Raw genomic sequence first — 23,268 nt, forward strand, 5'->3', positions numbered from 1 at the left:
AAATTATGGTGGAAAATAAGTAGTTGGTCACCTACAAACAAGCAAGATTTCTGTCTCTCGCAGACCTGTAACTTCTTCTTTAAGAGGCTCCTCTGTCCTCCACTCGTTACCTGTGTTAATGGCACCTGTTTGAATTTGTTATCAGTATAAAAGACACCTGTCCACAACCTCAAACAGTCACACTCCACTCCACTATGGCCAAGACCAAAGAGCTGTCAAAGGACACCAGAAACATAATTGTAGACCTGCACCAGGCTGGGAAGACTGAATCTGCAATAGGTAAGCAGCTTGGTTTGAAGAAATCAACTGTGGGAGCAATTATTAGGAAATGGAAGACATACAAGACCACTGATATTATATCGATGTGGATCTCCACGCAAGATCTCACTCCGTGGGGTCAAAATTTTCACAAGAACGGTGAGAAAAAATCCCAGAACCACACGGGGGGACCTAGTGAATGACCTGCAGAGAGCTGGGACCAAAGTAACAAAGCCTACCATCAGTAACACACTACGCCGCCAGGGACTCAAATCCTGCAGTGCCAGACGTGTCCCCCTGCTTAAGCCAGTACATGTCCAGGCCCGTCTGAAGTTTGCTAGAGAGCATTTGGATGATCCAGAACAAGATTGGGAGAATGGCATATGGTCAGATGAAACCAAAATATAACTTTTTGTTAAAAACTCAACTCGTCGTGTTGAGGACAAAGAATGCTGAGTTGCATCCAAAGAACACCATACCTACTGTGAAGCATGGGGGTGGAAACATCATGCTTTGGGGCTGTTTTTCTGCAAAGGGGCCAGGACTGATCCGTGTAAAGGAATGAATGAATGGGGCCATGTATCGTGAGATTTTGAGTGAAAACCTCCTTCCATCAGCAAGGGCTTTGAAGATGAAACGTGGCTGGGTCTTTCAGCATGACAATGATCCCAAACACACTGCCTGGGCCAACGAAGGAGTGGCTTTGTAAGAAGAATTTCAAGGTCCTGGAGTGGCCTAGCCAGTCTCCAGATCTCAACCCCATAGAAAATCTTTGGAGGGAGTTGAAAGTCTGTGTTGCCCAGCAGCAGCCCCAAAACATCACTGCTCTAGAGGAGATCTGCATGGAGGAATGGGCCAAAATACCAGCAACAGTGTGTGAAAACCTTGTGAAGACTTACAGAAAACATTTGACCTCTGTCATTGCCAACAAAGGGTATATAACAAACTATTGAGAAACTTTTGTTATTGACCAAATACTTATTTTCCACCATAATTTGAAAATAAATTCATTACAAATCCTACAATGTGATTTAGAGCCATGCATTTTGTCTGTCATAGTTGAAGTGTACCTATGATGACAATTACAGGCCTCTCATCTTTTTAAGTGGGAGAACTTGCACAATTGGTGGCTGACTAAATACTTTTTTGCCCCACTGTATATATATATTTCAGAGACGCAGAGTAGGTGAACGGATGACCTCCACGTGTGTTAACCACCGTGATGCATGGAGGAGGAGATGTGATGATGCTTTGCCGGTGACACTGTCTGTGATTTATTTAGAATTCAATGCACACTAAAGCAGCATGGCTACCACAGCAATATGCAACCATCTGGTTTGCACCTTTTTACATTTTTTATTTTTAACTAGGCAAGCCAGTTAAGAACAAATTAATATTTACAATGACAGCCTAGGAACATTGGGTTAACTACCATGTTCAGGGGAAGAACGACAGATGTTTACCTTGTCAGCTCGGGGATTCAATCTAGCAACCTTTCGGTTACTGGCCCAGGGCTCTAACCACTAGGCTACCTGCCGCCCCATGCGCTTAATGGGACTATCATTTGTTTTTCAACAGGACAATAACCCAACACAACACAAGGCTGTGTAAAGGCTATTTGACCAAGAAGGTGAGTGACAGAGTACTGCATCAGATGACCTGGCCTCCACAATCACTTTACCTCAACCCAATTGTGTGGTTCGGGATGAGTTGGACCGCAGAGTGAAGGAAAAGCAGACGAGTGCTCAGCATATGTGGGAACTCATTCAAGACTGTTGGAAAAACATTCCAGGTGAAGCTGGTTGAGAGAATGACAAGAGTGTGCAAAGCTGTCATCAAGGCAAAGGCTACTTTGAAGAACCCCAATATAAAATATATTTTGATTTTAACACTTTTTTGGTTACTACATTACTCCATATGTGGTATTTCACAGCTTCACTATTATTTTACAATGCAGAAAATAGTAAGAATAAAGAAAAACCCTTAAATTAGTTAGTGTGTCCAAAATGTTGTTTGACTGGTACTGTGTAAAGTTGAAGTTGGAAATTTTCCATACACCTTAGCCAAATCCATTTAAACTCAAGTTTCACAATTCCTGACATTTAATCCAAGTAAAAATTCCCTGTTTTGGGTCAGTTAGGATCACACCTTTATTGTAAGAATGTGAAATGTCAGAATAATAGTAGAGTGATTTATTTCAGCTTTCATTTCTTTCATCACATTCTCAGTGGGTTAGAAGTTGACATACACTCAATTAGTATTTGGTAGCATTGCCTTTAAATTGTTTAACTTGGGTCAAATGTTTTGGGTAGCCTTCCACAAGCTTCCCACAATAAGTTGGGTGAATTTTATAATAATAATAATATATGCCATTTAGCAGACGCTTTTATCCAAAGCGACTTACAGTCATGTGTGCATACATTCTACGTATGGGTGGTCCCGGGGATCGAACCCACTACCCTGGCGTTACAAGCGCCATGCTCTACCAACTGAGCTACAGAAGGACCAATTTTGTCCCATTTCTCCTGGCAGAGCTGGTGTAACTGAGTCTAGTTTGTAGGCCTCCTTGCTTGCACACACTTTCTCAGTTATGCCCACAAATGTTCTATAGGATGGAGGTCAGGGCTTTGTGATGGCCACTCCAATACCTTGACTTTGTCATTTTGCCACAACTTTGGAAGTATGCTTAGGGTCATTGGAATGGAAGACCCATTTGTGAACAAGCTTTAACTTCCTGACTGATGTCTTGAGATGTTGCTTCAATATATCCACATAATTTCCCCTCCTCATGATGCTATCTATTTTCTGAAGTGCACCAGTCCCTCCTGCAGCAAAGCACCCCCACAACATGATGCTGCCAACCCTGTGCTTCACGGTTGGGATGGTGTTCTTTGGCTTGCAAGCCTCCCTTTTTTCCTCCAAACATAACAATGGTCATTATGGCCAAACAGTTATATTTTTGTTTCGTCAGACCACAGGACATTTCTCCAAAAAGTACGATCTTTGTCCCCATGTGCAGTTGCAAACCGTAGTCAGGCTTTTTTATGGCGGTTTTGGAGCAGTGGCTTCTTCCTTGCTGAGCGGCGTTTCAGGTTATGTCGATATAGGACTCCTTTTACTGTGGATATAGATACTTTTGTACCTGTTTCCTTCAGCATCTTCACAAGGTCCTTTGCTGTTGTTCTGGGATTGATTTGCACTTTTCAAACCAAAGTACGTTAATCTCTAGGAGACAGTACGCATCTCCTTCCTGAGCGGTATGACGGCTGCGTGGTCCCATGGTGTTTATACTTGCGTACTATTGTTTGTACAGATGAACGTGGTACCTTCAGACGTTTGGAAATTGCTCCCAAGGATGAACCAGAATTTTTTTCTTCTGAGGTCTTGGTTGATTTTTTTTTTTCTTTCTCTCCCCCCATGATGTCAAGCAAAGAGGCAGTGAGTTTGAAGGTAGGCCTTGAAATACATCCAGAGGTACACCTCCAATGAACTCAAATGATGTCAATTAGCATATCAGAAGTTTCTAAAGCCATGACATAATTTTCTGGAATTTTCCAAGCTGTTTAAAGGCACCGTCAACTAAGTGTATGTACATTTCTGACCCACTGGAATTGTGATACAGTGAATTATAATTGAAATAATCTGTCTGTGAACAATTGTTGGAAAGATTACTTGTGTCGTGCACAAAGTAGATTTCCTAACCGACTTGCCAGAACTATAGTTTGTTAACAAGACATTTGTGGAGTGGTTGGAAAAACAGGTTTTAATGACTCCAAACTAAGTGTGTGGAAACTTCCGACTTCAACTGTACTTGAACATCCATGGCAAGACCTGAAAATGGCTCTAGCATTTTTTTCAACAACGAATTTGACAGAGCTTGAATAATTTTTATAAGAATAACTGCCAAATGTTGCACAATCCAGGTGTGGAAATCTTTTAGACTTACCCATAAATTCTAACAGCTGTAATCGCTGCAAAAGTTGCTTCTACAATGTACTGACTCAGAGATGTGAATACTTATGTAAATCAGATAATTCTGTATTTAATTTTCAATAAATTTGCTAACATTTCTTAAAACATGTTTTCACTTTTTCATTATGAGGTATTGTGTGTAGATGGGTGAGAAAAAAATGTATTCAATCCCTTTTGAATTCAGGCTGAAACACAACAAAATGTGGAATAAAAGTACGAATGCTTTCTGAAGGCACTGCATATGCCATAACAGATTGGGAAAATATGATATTAATGGGCATGGTTTTGGTTCACCTCTGGTTATTTACACCAAAAGTTGGTTATTTTACGTTACTGGTTGTTAATTTTTACGGTGTTAATTTAACTCCTGATTGCAGAACTTTGTCTGCAAGGGAATTGCCTTCACTTTGAAGACTAAACAGACACAGTTATAAATAATCACAGACTTTCCAACTCCGAGCCTTCCTATTCCATTCTCTCACTTTGCTTAGTGGAGACCTATTGTCCTGACTGAGTTTGCTAAGGACAAAGCCTTGGTGAAAGCTAGTGGACCAAAGTGAGAGAACAGGTGACTAGATTTCTGTGGAGAAAGTCAAAGATGATGAATAACACTACAGAAAGTGGAGCGCAGCGACAGCAGACACCAAAGGGCGCCTGAAGGAGAGAGAGAGAGAGATTAGATGCCAACTTCAAAAGAGCCGTTCCACCTCAAAAAGCACAAGAAAGAGGTTTTCGACACCCGCCATCACATATTGTTTCTATGGTCAGAAACCGATAAGATTAGCATTCCTGCAACATTATTTTGTTTAAATATAAGTTGATCCCTGAGATATTAAGATAATTGATTGCACCCAAATTGGTCATTTTGAATTTATAGGATTCATCTAATATTCAAATAATTTGGACCAAACTTTTTCTAACAATGAGTAAGACATGAGGAATCCAAAAGAAATGGTTAAAAGCCCCCCATGAACCCCCTCCACACCCCAGCACCATCTAGTGGTCAGAACCTGGAAATATCAGGATGTATACTGGGACATAAACCAAACAAACAAAAAACATCACCAAATTCACTGAGAAGAGATTATATAGGGTGAAGAAACAATACTTCGAGCCGCAGTTCCATATTACTTGTCAGACATAGAGAACTGATACTGTATACTTGTTGTTGGGGTGGGATTGATGTGGGGTGTTGTGGGTGGCTTTTGCCCATTTCTTTGTCTTACTCATAGCTAAATAAAAGTTAGGTCCAAATTGGATGTTAGGCAGGGGTGCAACATTCACTGGGGATGGGGGGGGGACATGAACATATGTGATTTTGAGGTCAAACCATACTCAATATGGTTGCAATGGGCTTGGGAAACAGGCAAACCTGGAGTATATTGCACCCAAAGGTTTTCCATCTGAAACGTAGCTTCCTTCTGGAAAAGTGCTTTGATATCATTCCTTTCAAATGTTGGCAGATTGTATAATGGCTGGAACTAGGAGTCGGATATTCCAAAACACACATGTAAGATGAAACATTCATGTCAAGGGCAGCTATATAGGGGTTTACTACTAGTGTATAACCTGCACTGGGGCCCAACATAGTTATACTATAACTATACCCGGCAGGGAATTGGAGGGGCAGAGATAAAGGGTTTTCCAGTGAAGAGACAAGGTTTACCATATAATATGACAGCTATAATTAGACTTATTTGGTGAAATACACCAATGAAAGCATTGAAATAGGTGCTTAATAGGTATATAGGCTAAAAGTTAGTTTGACCTTTAAAAGTAAAATGTTGCTTTGCTTTCACACAGGGCCATAGCGACATATGAGGACACCGCTGTCATTTTTTCACTTTTAAAAAGCAAAAAACAAAACAAAACATTTTTTTTTGTGGGAGAACTCTGAGTTTCAATTTACTGTTGAGTTAGAATAGTAGAATGAACAAAGTGCATTTTCGAAACTTGGTTGTACATCAGCAGTTCTTTTGTTATGTGTCTCTCACTGACAGTCACTCAAATAGTTTTAAAAAATAGATTGGAAAATTATTCTAGTTAGTCTAGCAAGCTATCGAAATTTGTAGTAATCTTGAACAAATTACTGACTGGGCACACTCGGGGCATGTGATCAGGGGCCCTGACCTCCAGGGGGCTCCCATTGATTTTGGTAGTCACTCTCACTCAGATATCATATTAAAGGTAAATATATATTTGTTTTACTTCATATTCATCATCTCCAGCACCACCCCAACATCAACATATGTAAAAATGGCACATTTCTATGTTTTGTGGGGAAAAAATAGAGGAAGATAAAGTGTTTCCAATGAAATTGGTGTGCATCGGTGGGATTTTAACCAATTATGTGTAGGAATTACCTACTGTCTACTAATTGGTTGATGACAGTGGAAACACTTATCTTCCTCTATCTTATTTACTACAGAACATAGAAACGTGCTATTTTTCACATATGTTGATGTTGAGGTAGTGCTGGAGATGATGAATATGAAGTTGACATTTTTTTTTAAATGTTCCTTTAACATGGCATAATTTGTAGAATTGCAGGAAATTAACTGTAAAACTGCAACAAAAAAGTTATGTAAAGGTAAACAAATGTAAAGGTATTTGTTTACCTTTTGTTAATAAAATACTTGTTCTGTTAATAGATCACTCTGTACGTATTAAATTATAGTTTGATCTCGGAGCTGAGTTAATTTGAGCTAATGTGTAGCGGCTAATTGTATAGCTAATAGGCTATGTGTTTGTAGATTGATTGAGGTGAATGACGCTACAACAACTGGGTCATTTTTGCTTGTATTTTCTTGCTCTCCAAATAGCATTTTAGAGTTTTTAAATTGTAATGAAATGCAGTAAATGAGCATCAACTTTCTTATTAAATCCTGACCCTGCCCCATTCACTTTTAGCATAACACCCAGCACGCTTTCATTGGAATTTATTGAGTGTGACGCCCTATTAATCTGTGTCGTCCACTGTTTTCACTGCACACTAGCGTTTGCATGGAGTTGAGAGGAAATGAGATGGCAGAAGACTGCAGGTCCATTCTTTACGAGTCTCATTCAGAATGCCAGAAAGCACAAACATTTCCACGTGATGATGGAATTACTCCCTCCCTAATAGCACGCACAGAGCCAGCAGTGGATTACCGTTCTTCTGGCAGCAGGATATTATGCTGGCAGCACAAAACGCAGATTTGTTTCTCCTTCAAAACAAGAGTCGCCCGACAGACATGCTACATTTTTTCTCACTTCAGTGCAGTACAACAATTTTTCACAGCATTGCTATATATATAATTTAACGTACTGTTATATTTAATATTGTATTACATACACCAGCATTTATTTTGAAAGTTTACACCAATGTTGAAAGCTAAGGCTATGTAAAGAAATGCACTTTTAATAAAATACAAATATATGTAATTGGAATTACTCAAAGTATACAAAAATGTAATTGGTCTATTCTGTTGGGCAATGGGTTTAATACAGAGTGCTGGTGAGTCCTTACTCCACCCACTTCATTCACTGCAATGCAATACACTGCATATGAATTACATATTGGTTTATAGAGAGAGAAAAAAACGACTATGTGCCGATGTAAAAGTGGGGTTTGGATTACTCAGTAGGTCTGTAGAATGTATATATGGTGTCGTTTCATGGGGCTCTGAATAATACGGAGTGTTGCTGGCCTTTTACGACACCCATTCCATAGGCCATGATGCAGATCACTGTATTCTGAACTCCCAACCCCACTTTTACATCGACAGAAATAATATATTTTTCATTATAAGCCAATATGTATTTCATATTAAAAGTGATTTGCGTTGTGGCCTATGGAATGGGTGTAGACTAGCAACACTGCGTATTCTTCAGCGTCCCCATGACATGACACCATATGTAGATTCTACAGACCCTACCGACTGCTCCCAACCCCGCATTTACATCTGCACAAATAAACGTTTTTTTCGCTATAAACCCAATATTGTCAATACCAGTCTCGACATTGTATTTTTTTAAATTATGTACATTTTTTGCATTCACAACTAAATCGACATTGATAAAAATGTAATATCTTTTGAAACAGTTATCCACTTTGCAATGTTTTGAAATGCGGGCTTTTTATTTGGAAGGTTTTTCTTAAAGCCATTTGAAAGTGACGTCATCTTTAGTGCTGCTATCATACTGTAGTCAGCAGTGGACCTCACTCGAATTGCACCGCAGTGTGAGAAAAATCGGACAACCATCAACTTTCACTCATATAGTTGTGAGCGTGGGAATGCTGTCGAGGGTAAATTTGACCTTTTCCACAAAGGAGAACCAGTGCATTTCCCGCGGAAACATGCGTGTTTGAAACTTTAACGACCTTTTAAATGTCTTCAGTTGGACCTTTTTACTTGGAGAGCAACATGCCGGAGCATATCAGCATTTCGGACTTTGTTGCTCTGACAAACGAGGACTTGGTATCACCGACTACCTCGATTTTTCAGTCCAAAATGAGTGAATGTCGGAACACTGTTTCGGCAGTCGAAGAGGTGAGCTGGGGGTTTCAGTGCGCACTATTGTTTACCTGTCCACAGGTAACTTGTTGTTGACAGTTAGTGGTGGGAGGTGAACCGATAGGTAGACGAACCTCCAGTGAGTAAACTAGCCAAGCGAAACAGTTTTGCCAAGTTCACTTTGTCATTTATAAAAGTAGACTGTATAAATATATTTTACCCGTACGCAACACCGCTGATTCAAATAACCAACTCACTTTAACTTGTATTATTTGAATCGGGGGCAGGACCAACGTTTGGGAACCCTGAACTAAGCTCCCGAGTGGCGCAGCCATCTAAGGCACTGCATCTCAGTGCTAGAGGCGTTCGCTACAGACACCCTGGTTCGAATCCAGGCTGTATCGCAACCGGCCGTAATTTGGAGTCCCATAGGGCGGCGCACAATTGGCCCAGCGTCGTCCGAGGTTTGGTCGGTGTAGGTCGTCATTGTAAATAAGAATTTGTTCTTAACTGACTGACTTGCGTAGTTGAAGGTTAAGTAACACAAATTCATTCAAAACCATTGGGTATAACCTTAGCCCAAAGGCCAGCAGATGGCGAAATTGACTCATCATTTCCCGTCCAAATGAATTATATGCAGCTGGCAATACATTTGCATGCCTCGTTAAACGGTTCGTACCTAAAACTTTATACATTCAGGCTGCATAGGCTTCGATTTCCTCTACACCGCCAAGATTGGGGCCTCTCTAAAATGTTGCTAGGCTGACACACACACACACACACACGCGCATACAGACATGGAGTACGGATGCACACAGTCACACACCCATAAAGGCACTTAGTGCACACACACACACCAAAGCCGGGAACTGCTATAATGATCGTGACGTGTCCAAGGTTTGCGAAACATACAATAGAATAGAGGAAAGATGGCATTGTTTGCTGAGCATACACCCAGTCAGTGTCAATGGTAACCGTTTTATTTATGGGTGTAACCGTTTTGCTCTTCTCAAAGAGTATAGGGAAATGTTGTGAATGTGTGTGTGTGTGTATTCAATGCTGCAGACAGGCCACAGCAGGGGTGAATGACAGGGTCTGATCTTCAGGATCTCAGGTTTTATGCTATATGCACACTAGGGCAGTGTTTCCCAACCCTGGTCCTCGAGTAACCCCAACAGTACACGTTGTAGCCCTGGACAAACACACCTCATTCAACTCATTGAGGACTTGAAGATTAATAGAACAAAGTTGAATCAGGTGTGCTTTTGTCTAGGGCTACAATTAAAATGTGTACTGTTGTTGGGGGGGGGGGTACTCTAGGACCAGGGTCGGAAAACACTGCACTGGGGGTTAGGCAGCGTAACAAGCCTTTGATTGAGCCTAAACAGGGTGTGCTGGAACTGCACCGCGGTGGTCTGACCTGGACATGGACACTGTGTACAAGGAGAGGTTTCAATAAGGTTATTCCTTTTGTTAGATGGTGACATGACCTCATTGGAATGGAGCCATCACCTTAACCCTTTTACATTTAAGTCAACAGATTTGACATCGACGTGTAATAGGTTGACATTAATTTTTCACTTTGACCACAGTCTTGCCCTGACTCCAGCTTGGCCCCGCCCACTTGCTCGGAAGTTGACTGTGAAACGTTGGAAAGTACGGGAGGAGTCACTCCATTTTCTAAGCCTCTCCATGCATTTCCATACATGTTTACAGTCCCATGCACTTTTTTCATTAGACAAATAAGACAAGAGAAGGGCTGTTGTTAGGCTATATAAACACTAACCACGACTGGTCCAGTCAGCTGTAATATATAAACTATTTTGGTGTCAAAGGAGTGTCATGTAGCTAGCTAGGTTCTTCAAAATTCACGTCTGTAAGTCAAAGCCAGTTCAACTGCCCCCCCCACTCTTCCCCCTCAGGGACTGATTTAGACCTGGGCCACCAGGTGGGTATAATCAACGATCAGGTAGAACCGGTCATCAGCAGTACTCCAGACCTCGTAGGGTAAGATTTGAATACCCCCTGTTCTTAAGCAAACAGAGTAGAGTGAAGCTACATGTTGACGCACGTCGGGGTGGTGAACCTGAAAAACGACAGGTGTGGTTGGTGCCTGAGAGACATCATCAGCCCAATGATGACAAGCGTGGTGGTGCTAGACGGATTAACCACTGATTCACCTGTTAATGCAAAGTTAGTCACGGCGTGGGAACTTCTGGGTCACCATGACCGCTGCTAGACAGTCAAAGAATTGTGGTTTTTCTATAGACGGTCCAACAGGTTACATTTCTTTCACTGTTACCCTTTGTCAGTTCTACTAGGTGAAATTCCAACTTGAAGTCTGTGGCGTAATGTTGACATTTTTGCTCCGATCTCCCATTGACATCAATGCATCTGTCTGCCCATGTAACTATGTCAAAGCCAGATTGGCATGCATAGGCAGATCTCAAGTTAGGATTTACCCCATAGGGAAGGATCTGCCTTTGTCTTCCTAAAACCTTCTGCTACTAATGGACGGGAGTCAATATGACACTATACACTGTGCAAAACATTGACTTTGCACCCCCTTTTGCCCTCAGCGCAGCCTCCATTCATATGGGTGTGGAAAGTGTTCCACAGGGATGCTGGCCCATGTTAACTCCAATGCTTCCCACAGTTGTGTCAAGTTGGCTGGATGTCCTTTGAGTTTTGGACTAGAGGTCGACCGATTAATCGGAATGGCCGATTTCAAGTTGATTTATTTATACCTTATTTAACTAGGCAAGTCAGTTAAGAACACATTCTTATTTTCATTGACGGCCTAGGAACGGTGGGTTAACTGCCTTGTTCAGGGGCAGAATGACAGATTTTCACCTTGTCAGCTCGGGGGATCCAATCTTGCAACCTTACAGTTAACCTCTTGCTCCTACCTGGCACGCAGGTGTCCCATCTAGAGCTCTGGAAATGCAAATGCGCTACGCTAAATGCTAATAGTATTAGTTAAAACTCAAACGTTCATTAAAATACACATGCAGGGTATTGAATTAAAGCTACACTCGTTGTGAATCCAGTCAACAAGTCAGATTTTTAAAATGCTTTTCGGCGAAAGCATGAGAAGCTATTATCTGATAGCATGTAACACCCCAAAAGACCCGCAGGGGACGTAAACAAAATAATTAGCATAGTTGTCGCTACACAAACCACACAAATAAAACATTCATTACCTTTGACCATCTTCTTTGTTGGCACTCCTAGATGTCCCATAATCACTATTGGGTCTTTTTTTCGATTAAATCGGTCCATATATAGCCTAGATATCGATCTATGAAGACTGTGTGATAAACGGGAAAAAAATAGCGTTTCATAACGTAACGTCATTTTTTAAAATTCAAAAAGTCGACGATAAACTTTCACAAAACACTTCGAAATACTTTTGTAATGCAACTTTAGGTATTAGTACACGTTAGTAAGCGATAAAATTCATCAGGAGGCGATGTCAATTCTATAGGTGTCCGTCTCGAAAAAATGTCTGGAGAGAGCTCGACCAAAACATCCGGTCAGAGACCGGAGGGAATCGGTTCCCTTGATTCGGTTTGACCAAGAATCAAAGCTGAATCAAATGACAAGACTCTAGACAACGTGTGGAAGCTGTAGGCACTGCAACCTCGGCCTCATTTAATTCGGTTCACTTTGAATAATTCCTGGAAATAGCGCAAGGATATTTATTTCCATTTTCAGTGATCAGATTTTCCTGCACTTTTTGATGAAACGCACATTCTGTTATAGTCACAGCTGTGATTTAACCAGTTTTATAAACGTCTGAGTGTTTTCTATCCACACATACTAATCATATGCATATACTATATTCCTGGCCTGAGTAGCAGGGCGCTGAAATGTTGCGCGATTTTTAACAGAATGTTCGAAAAAGTAGAGGGTCGACTTAACAGGTTAACTAGTCCAACGCTATAACCACCTGCCTCTCGTTGCACTCCACGAGGAGACTGCCTGTTATGCGAATGCAGTAAGCCAAGGTAAGTTGCAAGCTAGCATTAAACTTATCTTTTAAAAATCAATCAATCAATCATAATCACTAGTTCTAACTACACATGGTTGATATTACTAGTTTATATCTAGCGTGTCCTGCGTTGCATATAATCGATGCAACGCAGGGGGATGATTTAGCGCATTTTTGAAAAAAGCACATTTGTTATCATTGGACGACTGTACCTAACCATAACCACCAATGCCTTTCTTAAAATCAATACACAGAAGTATATATTTTTAAACCTGCATATTTAGCTAAAATAAATCCAGGTTAGCAGGCAATATTAACCAGGTTAAATTGTAAATTATTTTCCATGCAGAGTCGGGGTATAGTTTAGGCAGCCTGGCTCATTGCAAACTAATTTGCCAGAATTTTACGTAATTATGACATAACATAATTAAGTCTATGTTTTGATAGAGCAGTCTGACTGAGCGATGGTAGGCAGCAGCAGGCTCGTAAGCATTCATTGAAACAGCACTTTCGTGCGTTTTGCCAGCAGCTCTTCGCAGCACAGGGCTGTTTATGACTTCAAGCCTAATGGCTGGTGTACCTGATGTGAAATTGCTAGCTAATTAGCGGGGTGCTCGCTAATAGCGTTTCAAACGTCACTCACTCTCAGACTTGGAGTAGTTGTTCCCCTTGCTCTGCATGGGTAACACTGCTTCGAGTGTGGCTGTTGTCGATGTGTTCCTGGTTCGAGCCCAGGTAGGAGAGAGGAGAGGGATGGAAGAAATACTGTTACACTGGCAATACTATAGTGCCTATATGAACATCCAATAGTCAAAGGTATATTAATTACAAATGGTAGAGAGAAATAGTCCTAAAAATACTATATTAACTACAACCTAAAACCTCTTACCTTGGAATATTGAAGTCTCATGTTAAAAGGAACCACCAACTTTCATATGTTCTCATGTTCTGAGCAAGGAACTCAAACATTAGCTTTTTTACATGACACATATTGTACTTTTACTTCTCCAACACTTTGTTTTTGCATTATTTAAACCAAATTGAACATGTTTCATTATTTATTTGAGGCTAAATTGATATTTATTGATGTATTATATTAAGTTAAAAAGTGTTCATTCAGTATTGTTGTAATTGTCATTATCACAAATAAATAAATACAAATCGGCCGATTAATCGGTATCGGCTCTTTTTTTTGATCCTCCAATAATCGGTATCGGCGTTGAAAAATCATAATCGGTCGACCTCTATTGTGGACTATTCTTGATACACACAGGAAACCGTTGAGTGTGGAAAAACCCAGGAGCGTTGCAGTTCTTGATACAAACCGGTGCACCTGGCACCTACCATATCCCGTTCAAATGCACTTAAATATTTAGTCTTCCCATTCACGCTCTGAATGGCAATACATACACAATCCATGTCTCAATTGTCTAGAGGATTTAAAAATCCTTCTTTAACCTGTCATCTACGCTGATTGAAGTGGATTTAGCAAGTGACATTAAGGGATCATATCTTTCACCTGGTCAGTCTGTCATGGAAAGTGTGTTTCATTAACTCTCTTCTTCTCTCTCTGTGTTGCAGTCAATGGAGATGGACCAGAACACCTTACAGAGGATGAAGAAGATGGTCAAGGCTATTCACAGCTCTGGAATCAGTAAGTGGCTCCTCGCCACACACACACACACACACACACACACACACTGTATTACAAACACCCAATGCATATTAAAACATAACTGCAGGCTTTAATAAGAGACTTGGGTGTGGGATGAGGTCTCATTATGGTTCACATGTTTGTTGATGAAACCCGAGGCTGACATTGTATGGGACGTGTTAGCTGAGCCACTCCTGTCTGTCTGAGACACAGGAGGTTGGTGGCACCTTAATTGGGGCGAACGGGCTTGTGCTTATAACTGGAGCGGAATTTATGGAATGGTAACGATTACGTCCAACGCTTGGTTTCCAAGTGTTTGATGCCATTCCAGCCATTATTATCAGCAGCCTCCTGTGGTCTGAGACTAATGACAGTGTGTGTTTGACAATGGGCTCAATGTTAGCTGTTTGACTGACACCGTTTAGTTCAGACACCAGACTCCAGAGGTCAAGTAGGGCGCCCCCGTGTGTGTGTTTGTGTGCACACAAGTGTGTGTGCCCCACTGTCCACCTACCACACACTTTGGCTTATAATATAGTTGCTTTGTTGGCAGGATGGTTATAATGATCAAGTCGCCCACCAGTTTGGCATGCTGATATTGTCTAAGTCCAGCTATGAAGAATACTGTAGAAGCTTCTATGTCCGATTCTGGCACCTTTTTGAAGAAACTTTGCCTCATACTTTGATGTGACCAAACAATTACTCACCAGTTTCGCAATGCTAACATGAAGTTGAACAGCAGAATCAGTAAACTTGGATGGAGTTTCGATTTCAAAATGAGTCTTGGATGCCAATCTAAAAAATTACTTGTTTTTCAACTTTTCTAAACTCTGAAATATTCTGGTTTCCATTTTGGGGGTTTAACTGACAGATGTGAGTCAGTGAGCCAAAGTTGGGAGATGTTTGTCAGTTCAGCAGTTGAGACCCCCAACTCCACTTTTCTCCCCCACCCCATCTCAACACCCACTTTCTCTCCCCCTCTTTAATGTGGCACTCCAGTCTCATTTTCACCTAATTTACTCAATCAAAGGCTCATCTCAATAGGTGGTCTAGGTATGTCATGACATGGCACAAGTGGGGGGGACTTTCCTCTTTTTCTCTGGCTCTTCTATTGTTCCTCAAGCAAAGGTGGAGGCTGACGACATCACAACTTCCAATCAGACCAACTCCGTGAAGGCCTTACTCTTTGAATGTGTGAAATTTTGCTCAACCTCGCGCGCCTGGTCAAGTCATGACTTGATCTTCAGGTCTGAATGTCTGAGCTCTAGAAAGATGCCAGAGTTTCCGACTTGGAATGCCACAGCTTCAGTGTGTGTACTTTAATATATTTATACTTGGGATATCTCTTTTCAACAGTAAAAGTTCAAACATCGGTGGAGGACTTCATTAACTGGATACTTATGGGGATGTTCCATACCACTAAGGCTAAGGGAGGTCCCCCTCTTCCTTTTCGTTGTTAGTGGCTGGCTGATTCAGAACTGCTCAATCAGCCATGATGTTCACGTGTGATGTGTTGATTAACTCAGCAAAAAAAGAAACGTCCTCTCGCTGTCAACTGTGTTTATTTTCCGCAAACTTAACATTTGTAAATATTTGTATGAACATAACAAGATTCATCAACTGAGACACAAACTGAACAAGTTCCACAGACATGTGACTAACAAATGGAATAATGTGTCCCTGAACAAAGTGGGGGAATCAAAATCAAAAGTAACACTCAGTATTTGGTGTGGCCACCAGCTGCATTAAGTAATGCTGTGCATCTCCTCCTCATGGACTGCACCAGATTTGCCAGTTCTTGCTGTGAGATGTTACCCCATTCTTCCACCAAGCACCTGCAAGTTCCCAGACATTTCTGGGGGGGAATGACCCTAGCCCTCACCCTCCGATCCAACAGGTCCCAGACGTGCTCAATAGGAATGAGATCCGGGCTCTTCGCTGGACATGGCAGAACACTGACATTACTGCTCGTTCTGTGCGTGATTTCCTGCAAGACAGGATGTCTGGTGGTCATGCTGGAGGGTCATGTCAGGATGAGCCTGCAGGAAGGGTACCACATGAGGGAGGAGGATGTCTTCCCTGTAAGGCACAGCGTTGAGATTGCCTGCAATGACAACAAGCTCAGTCTGATGATGCTGTGACACACCGCCCCCCAGACCATAACGGACCCTCCACCTCCAAATTGATCCCGCTCCAGAGTACAGGCCTCGGTGTAACGCTCATTCCTTCAACGATAAATGTGAATCCGACCATCACCCCTGGTGAGACAAAACCGTGACTCGTCAGCGAAGAGCACTTCTTGCCAGTTCTGTCTGGTCCAGCGACGGTGGGTTTGTGCCCGTAGGTGACGTTGTTGCTGGTGATGTCTGGTGAGGACCTGCCTTACAACAGGCCTACAAGCCCTCAGTCCAGCCTCTCTCGGATTATTGCGGACAGTCTGAGCACTGATGGAGGGATTGTGCGTTCCTGGTGTGTTCCTGATGTAACTCGGGCAGCTGTTGTTGCCATCCCGCAGGTGTGATGTTCGGATGTGCCAATCCTGTGCAGGTGTTGTTATACGTGGTCTGCCACTACGAGGACGATCACCTGTCCGTCCTGTCTCCCTGTAGCGCTGTCTTAGGCGCCTCGCAGTACGGACATTGCAATTTATTGCCCTGGCCACATCTGCAGTCCTCATGCCTCCTTGCAGCATGCCTAAGGCACGTTCACGCAGATGAGCAGGGACCCTGGGCATTTTTCTTTTGGTGTTTTTTTCCCAGTCAGTCGAAGGCCTCTCTTCGTATCCTAAGTTTTCTACAACTGTGACTTTAATTGCCTACCGTCTGTAAGCTGTTAGTGCCTTAACCTCTAGCGTAGGTGAGACGCCAACGTCCCACCAGCACAAACATCCGGTGAAACTGCAGAGCGCTAACATTCTAAATACACCATTTGTTATAGTAAACATTCTTGTAAATACATATATCTTACATCATTTAAAAGATGAACATCTTATTAATCCAGCCTCTATGTCAGATTTCAAAAAGGCTTTACTGCGAAAGCAAACAATGCGATTTTCTGAGGACAGCTCCCCGCACACACAAGTATTACTAGCATTTTCCAACCAAGCATTAGTGTCACAAAAGTCAGAAATAACAATAAAATAAATTGCTTACCATTGAAGATCTTCCTCTGGTGGCAATGCCAACTGTCCTAACTACACAGTGAATGTTCATTTTGTTTGATAACATCTATTTTTATAGCCTAACACGAAACATTTGTAAACTGCTTGTGTTGTGATTTCTGTCTCATTTAACTTTGGACAACGCGTTCGTGGTAATTACACACACTAAACAAACGAAAACAACCATGACTGGATAAACATTACAATCCTCTGGTTGTTACTAACACAACCATACGTGATGGTTCTTTTCCCGGGACGTATTGACCGAAACAAACCGATTTGAAGAGACCGGACCGGTGTATCATTGATTGACTGTATTTTGGCCCAATGACCATGGGTCATCTTGAAATCTAGTTTGTAAGATAGCCAATGAGCTGAGGTAAATGGCAATATGTAATGGTTATACGTTCGAAGACCAGCCTTTGTCGTGAACTCTGGCGTAAGAGAGGTTCATTCGCCATTGCAAATCCTACTTGACGGAGCCATGTTACGCATAGCAGTACATAGTCAATAGCATTTTCAGCAAGTTTATATATTTTAAATTATGGCGAATAAATCAGGAAAAGCTAAAAACAGTCTAGGTATACAGATTTAACCCAAATTATAGAGGAAATTGATAAAGCGAGACCGAGTAAATAGTAACCCCTTGTTTTTTTGTTTTTGTTTGTTATATATTTTTTGGTGTGCGTTAGAATAGCATTTATGTATTTTGTATATAGTTCTTCAAAATGTATCACTACCAATTCGGCCACGGGTACATTTGGTTACATTTGTGTGGGACCCTGGGTGACTTCATGCTCAATGTCATGTAGCGTGCTCATTTTTGAAGTTATCTGTCCAAAACCTTGCTCAGCTATTGTTTCCATCTTATGTTCTTCATTCAAATCATCCACAGCATCCTATCTGAATGTTTGGCCGTTCTTGGTCATTTGAAATATGATGCAGCAACAATACAAAACAGAAAATGTATGTTTATTTCCTTGTATTTTCTTCTACCAGATCTATTGTTATATTCTCCTACATTCAATTCACATTTCCACAAAATTCAGAGTGTTTCCTTTCAAATGATACCAAGAATATGCATATTCTTGCTTCTGGGCCTGAGCTACAGGCAGTTAGATTAGGGTATGTCTTTAGGTGGAAATTGAGAAGAAGTACCCCAAAGAAGTTTAACAACTGTTCCACAGGTGCATGTTCATTAATTGTTTATGGTTCATTGAACAAGCATGGGAAATGGTGTTTAAACCCTTGACAATGAGGATCTGTGAAGTTATTTGGATTTTTACGAATTCTTTGAAAGACAGGGTTCTGAAAAAGGGACGTTTTCTTTTTTTGCTGAGTTTGTGGTTGGTTAGGCGGACTCTCCATCCTCTTTCCATTCCTTTTTTTTCTCTCCTATCTATTTTTCCTCTCTCTCACCCCCCCTTTACCCCATCCACCAAGAATGGCCTATTCCTCTCAGCTCTTGCCAGGATGCAGTGGTTTGTGTATGTTGGGAAGAGATGGGGTTGCTGGAGTTTTAAAGCTCATTAATTATCTTCCCCAGGGACATTAGTCAGCATTCTGTTGCTTGTTAGATGTTTGTTATTGGCTCACACACACACAGGGACACAAACTCCCATGCACACGTTTTCTATTACCCATTTCAGACTATTGTGCTGTCAAACTACACTATGCTGGCTTTGATCAATACTGTTCCAGCAGCTAGTATAGCTGTGCTTGGCTCCGTAGTATGAAAGGGCATATGGGGTCACTTTCTTTTGGGTCATGACCTAATAACATCTCTTTATGAGCCCTGGCACCACTGGGTTAGGCTAGACCCTACACTGGACGAAGTGACCCTGAAGACTAAACAGACGCAGTTATAAATAATCAGACTTTCCAACTCCAAGCTTTTCCACTCCGTTCTCTCACTTTGGTCCTTTTGCTTAGTGTAGAATTAGTGTCCTGACTAGGGCTGTTACGGTGACCTTACCGCCACACCGGCAGTAATGAGTCTTGATCGCAGTCATATTCCATGTGACCATTGAGTCACGGTAACTAGGCTCCTCCAAAACTGTGCTCTGATGCTGTTGATGGTTAGTAGCCTACCAAACTTGCTAACGGCTAATCGATAATGGCCTGGTACTCAGTGCTCTAGTAACATTTTAGTGGTCACATATGCATGTTCAGCAGATGTTATTGTGGGTGTGGCAAAATGCTTGTCTTTCTAGCTCCGACAGTGCAGTAATATCTAACAATTGCACAACATGTACCCAATACACACAAATCTAAGTACAGGAATTTAATTACGAATATATAAATGTATGGATGAGCAATGTCAGGCATAGAATACGGTATAAACAGATGAGACGAGGAATGCAAGATATGTAAACATTATTAACGTGACTAGTGTTCCATTAATTAGTGGCTGGTGATTTCAAGTCTGTATATATGCAGCAGCCTCTAATGTGATAGTGATGGCTATTTAACGGTCAGATGGCCTTGAGATAGAAGCTGTTTTTCAGTCTCTCCGTCCCAGCTTTGATGAACCTGTACTGACCTAGCCTTCTGGATGATAGTGGGTGAACAGGCAGTGGCTTGGGTGGTTGTTGTCCTTTTGATCTTTTTGGCCTTCCTGTGACATCAGGTGAGGAACTTGAAGCTTTCCTCTTCTCCACTGCGGTCCCGTTGACGTGGCTAGGGGGGTGGTCCCTCTGCTGTTTTCTGAAGTCCACGATCACCTTTGAGATCGAGGTTATTTTCCTGGCACCACACTCTCAGAGCCATCCCCTCCTCCTTGTAGGCTGTCTCGTCATTGTTGGTAATCAAGCCCACTACTGTTGTCGTCTGCAAACTTGGTGATTGAGTTGGAGGTGTGCTCGGCCATGGGTGAACAGGGAGTACAGGAGGGGGCTGAGCACGCACCCTTGTGGGGCTCCAGTGTTGAGGATCTGCAAAGTGGAGGTGATGATTCCTACCTTCACCACTTGGAGGACTGTCTGGAAGTCCACGACCCAGTTGCGCAGGGCGGTGTTCAGACCTAGGGCCTCGAGCTTAATAATGAACTTGCAGGGTACTATGGTGTTGAATGCTGAGCTGTTGTCAATTAACATAATTCTTACATAGGAATTCCTCTTGTCCAGATGGGATAGGACAGTGTGATGGCGATTGCATCATCTGTGGATCCATTGGGACGGTAAGCAAATTTAGGTGAGTCTAGGGTGACCGGTAAGGTGACATAATCCTTGACTAGTCTCTCCAAGCACTTCATGAAGTGAGTGTTACGGGTCGATAGTAATTTAGTTCAGTTACCTTTGCTTTCTTGGGTACAGGAACAGTGGGGGCCATCTTGAAGCATGTGGGGACAGCGGACTGGGATGGGGAGAGATTGAATATGTCCGTAAACACACCAGCTAGCTGGTCTGTGCATTTTACTTTTTAAAATTTGATTTAACCTTTATTTAACTAGGCAATGCTCTAAGGATGTGTCTAAGGATTCTGTCAGAGTTGGCAGCCTTGCGAGGGTTAACGCGCTTAAATGGCTTACTCACGCAAGCCACGGCGAAGGAGAGCCCGCATTCCCTTGGTCGTGGGCTGTGTCGGTGGCACTTTGTTATCCTCAAAGCGGGTTAAGGTGTTTAGCTTATCCGGAAGCTAGATGTCGGTGTTCACGATCTGGCTGGTTTTCCTTTTGTAGTCTGTGGTTGTCTGTAGACCCAGCTACAAACGCCTCGTGTCTGAGCCATTGAATTGCGACTCCACTTTGTTTCTACTGACATTTTGCCTGTTTGATTGCCTTGCGGAGGGAACGACTACATTGTTTGTTTTCTGCAATATTCCCAGTCACCTTGCCATGGTTAAATGCGGTGGTTCGCACTTTCAGTTTTGCGCGAGTGCTGCCATCTATCCACGGTTTCTGGTTAAGTTAGGTTTTAATAGTCGTAGTGGGTACAACTTCAAATTCTAGGTCAGGTGAACAAAAGGACTTGAATTCCTGTATGTTGTTACAATTACACCATGAGTCATTAATCATGAAACATACACCCCCACCCTTCCCGGAGAGATATTTATTCCTGTCTGCGCGATGAACTGAGAACGTTATTGGCTGGACCGACTCAGACAGTATATCACGAGAGAGCCATGTTTACGAGAAACAGTATGTTATAATAATCCCTGATGTATTGCTGGAAAGAGGCCCTCGCCCTGAGCTCGTCAACTTTGTTTTCCAGAGACTGAACATTTGCGAGTACTATACCCTGAAGCGGTGGGTGGTTTGCGCGCCTCCTAAGTCGGACTACAAGACCACTCTGAGTACCTGTCCTCCTCCGGAGTTGTTTTTGGACGGCTTCTGGAATCAGTTCAATCACTCTGGGGGGTGCAAACAAAGGATTCGCTTCAGGAAAGTCATAGTGCTGGTGCGTTACCGCCGCTCTGATATCCAATCGTTCTCCCCGGGCCGCATGTAATAACACACAACATTTTGTGGGCGAACAAGATAAGATATAATACATAAAAAAATAGTTTCTTAAGAGCTAGAAGTGAGGCAGCCCTCTGTCGGCACATTTTTTTCAGCCCTCTAATCACTCTGACATCAATGCAAATCAAATTGAAAATCAAATCAAACACTTCACGAGAGCCCTGGTATTCAGAGTTTTTTCGAAAGAAGATCCCCTATTGCACAGCGAGAGACTGCTCCTCATACATAGCTTGTTGATGCATGGAATGAAGTAAGTGTTCCTATAAGCCCATGTTGCGCAACATTTCTATATGCTATGTTATTGCGTAAGAAAGTTTTTTTAATTTTTTTAAATGGCCTCTATTAAAAAGGGTCTCATCAGCTTTTTATAGGCTAGGCCTACTATTTATTTTTCAACTTTCCAAAATATTAAGCACATTGCTTCACTTTACAACCATAGTAGCCTACCTGGCTGATATGAAAATTAACTGTGGGAAAAATGTCCTCCATTCGCTATTCAAGGGCATACAGATTACGTATCCTGCCCCCGTCCCTGGTCCAACAGGTGCATGATAATGGCCCATTCTAAATCAAAACAAATTTCTCACACATACTAAATAATATACAGTACCAGTAAAAGGTTTGGACACCTACTCATTCAAGGGTTTTTATTTATTTAGACTATTTTCTACATTGTAGAATAATGGTGAAGACATCAACTATGAAATAACACATTGTATCATGTCGTAAAAAAGTGTTAAACAAATCAACATATATATTTTAGGTTCTTCAAAGTAGCCACCCTTGGCTCCCGAGTGGCACAGTGGTCTAAGACGCCATCTCGGTGCAAGAGGCGTCACTGCAGTACCTGATTCAAATCCAGGCTCCATCACATCCGGCCGTGATTGGGAGTCCCGTAAGGCGGCGCACATTTGGCCCAACGTCGTCCGGGTCTGTTGCTGCTACTGCCACCTCACCCTTTTATCTATTTTGCTGGTCTTTTGCTCCTGAAGAAAATATTTTGCATGTGGTCATCCTTACAATTCAAACCAGTCCTCCATTTTTAAATACATTCAGTTTGTCCTTCTCTTAGGCTTGAGGCCTTTGCAGATTGTATGTCACATTGTCTTTTTTATGATTGTCACAGTGTTACCAATTTTTTTTAGTCTTGATATCAACCTGGCCAGATTGTAGGATTTACTTCAGTTCTGTAGTGACATTCTGCGTTTGGCTTAAGAGGCTACGTCAACTGACTCGGGCTACGTCAACTGACTCGGGCTACGTCAACTGACTCGG

The 23,268-nt window shown here is 42.0% G+C and overlaps 1 protein-coding gene across 10 annotated transcripts in view; it reads left to right on the forward strand.

Annotated features, from left to right (window-relative positions):
* LOC118368534 (arf-GAP with SH3 domain, ANK repeat and PH domain-containing protein 3) overlaps positions 1-23,268 on the forward strand; it is a 59,124-nt gene that overhangs the window by 1,775 nt on the left and 34,081 nt on the right. For 5 of the 10 annotated variants that reach the window (XR_008093186.1, XM_052497070.1, XM_035752704.2 and 2 more), the window contains exons 2-3: positions 1,837-1,888; positions 14,302-14,374. Coding sequence is in view for 9 of the 10 variants with exons in the window: in XM_052497070.1 (XP_052353030.1) it covers positions 1,837-1,888; positions 14,302-14,374 (125 nt within the window). In the remaining variant the exon portion in view is untranslated. Of the gene's footprint in view, positions 1-1,836; positions 1,889-8,410; positions 8,763-14,301; positions 14,375-23,268 lie in introns of those variants that run through there. The other 5 variants (XM_035752701.2, XM_035752700.2, XM_035752706.2 and 2 more) reach the window with 3 other exon arrangements.

This window comes from Oncorhynchus keta, chromosome 35, assembly GCF_023373465.1.
Source record: "Oncorhynchus keta strain PuntledgeMale-10-30-2019 chromosome 35, Oket_V2, whole genome shotgun sequence".
Classification (NCBI taxonomy): Eukaryota; Metazoa; Chordata; class Actinopteri; order Salmoniformes; family Salmonidae; genus Oncorhynchus; species Oncorhynchus keta.